At 41.1% G+C, this 1,717-nt stretch overlaps 1 protein-coding gene across 1 annotated transcript in view; it reads left to right on the forward strand.

Moving 5' to 3' along the window:
• The first annotated feature begins 1,474 nt into the window (after positions 1-1,474).
• Positions 1,475-1,717, forward strand: part of LOC102870152 (transcription elongation factor B polypeptide 2-like) — a 3,537-nt gene continuing 3,294 nt past the window's right edge. The window contains exon 1 of the mRNA XM_006889960.1: positions 1,475-1,713. Within this exon, the coding sequence (XP_006890022.1) occupies positions 1,475-1,713 (239 nt within the window). The remainder of the gene's footprint in view (positions 1,714-1,717) is intronic.

The raw sequence follows: 1,717 nt of genomic DNA on the forward strand, positions 1-1,717 counted from the left end.
AAATAATGTGTTTCACATACCTTAGTTAATCTTAAAAATAATTTGGTGATTTTCAGTAAAAGTAATAAAAATATAATAAAGCATTCATCTAGCTGAGAAAGAAGAACTAATTAATGAATTTTATTGGGGAATAATTATAGTTGGAATGTCAGAGTAAATAAGTGCATTGTGGATTCCCCCAATGCTCAAATATCTCAACTGAAAGAGTGCTGGGTGAATTTCAAAAGGCAGTATGAATCATTTGTACTTGGCTCACCTAGCTGATATTCCAGCCATGAATTTTCTTTTTCTGAAGGTAAGGAATCAGTTAAAAATTATGTCATGATTAAACAGGGTTTTAATATTCTGGGAATCTGGTTCAACAGCTATGAACCTGCCTGAATCTTCCAGGTCAGTTCTTCTCTAACTTTAGTATACATACACAATGCAGAGTGTGATTTAGTAACATGTTGTGGAGGGCTCTAAGATTCTGTGTTAACCAACAAGATCTAAAGTCAGGATTTTGCTTCTGATCCACTGACTATGTGGAAGAAACAAAGTCTTGAGCCTGTTTCTCAGTTTCAGCTAAAATAATGAAATATTTTAATTAATAACTTACTGTTTAAGGTATAAGACACATTAAGTCTTATACAACATCACAACATTCATTTTTCTCTTAGTCTAGGGACTGTTCCTTAGTGTGCATAGTCAAGGCTCAAGAGAATTTCTTTTCTCTTTATACCATATTATATTCACCAAATGATGCTTAAAAAAACCTAATGATCTGAACGTAAGCTATTTGATAGAGATTCCTTTCAATCTGTTTAAAATGTACATACTTCCCATAACAAACAATCATACATGTGATACATCCTAAAAGTATAGTCAGTCAAGTAAATAGGATAGTATTGTTCCCTGGGTTTGTTTCAGTTAATCACCTGAAGTCTCAGACTTAAATACAGAGATAGGTTAGGAAAATATTTGGCATATGTTGTTTGAAAACGACTTTTACCTTAATCACCGTATTTTTCAACTGTCAACAGTATTGGTATTGTTCTTGAAATGGTCTTAAAGTACTCAGGAATATATCCCAGAATCCTGAGCACTCCTAGATGTCCTGGGTTCACTTTGATCAATTAATGTGTGTTAGAATAATCTGGAAATCTTTCATTATCTTCTGGGTCTGGTCAATTATGAAACACTATATACTACCTCTTAATTAGTGTAGAAATGTTTTTATTCCTGTATTTTAAAACAGTAACACAAACCTACTGGGGTGGGGGCTGTCACACAGGCGCAAGCACAGTCCATGCTGGGCCAGACGCACAGGATGCTGGGAACGATGTTGACTACAGGCACGCTGGTGCGTCAAGAGCACGCCGGGCATGTGGGGGGGAGGGGCACGCACGCGCATCCGGGGCACACAGGCGCATTGGGGGCACGTGGTTGCGTCGGGGGCACACAGACGTATTGACGGTTGGAGGCAGCCGCCATCATGGACGTGTTTTTGATGGTTCGCCGCCACAAGACCACCATGTTCATCAACGCCAAGGAGTCGAGCACCGTCCTGGAGCTGAAGCTTATGATCGAGGGCATCCTTCAGCATCCGCCTGAGGAGCAGCGCCTCTACAAGGACGGCCAGCTCCTGGACGACGACAACATGACGCTCCTCGAGTGCGGCTTCACCAGCGAGACGGCCACTCCGCATGACCCGGCCACGGTGGGGCTGGCCTTGTGG

This window comes from Elephantulus edwardii, unplaced genomic scaffold (assembly GCF_000299155.1).
Source record: "Elephantulus edwardii isolate Elephantulus edwardi_28Jun2011 unplaced genomic scaffold, EleEdw1.0 scaffold00083, whole genome shotgun sequence".
NCBI classification, from domain to species: Eukaryota; Metazoa; Chordata; class Mammalia; order Macroscelidea; family Macroscelididae; genus Elephantulus; species Elephantulus edwardii.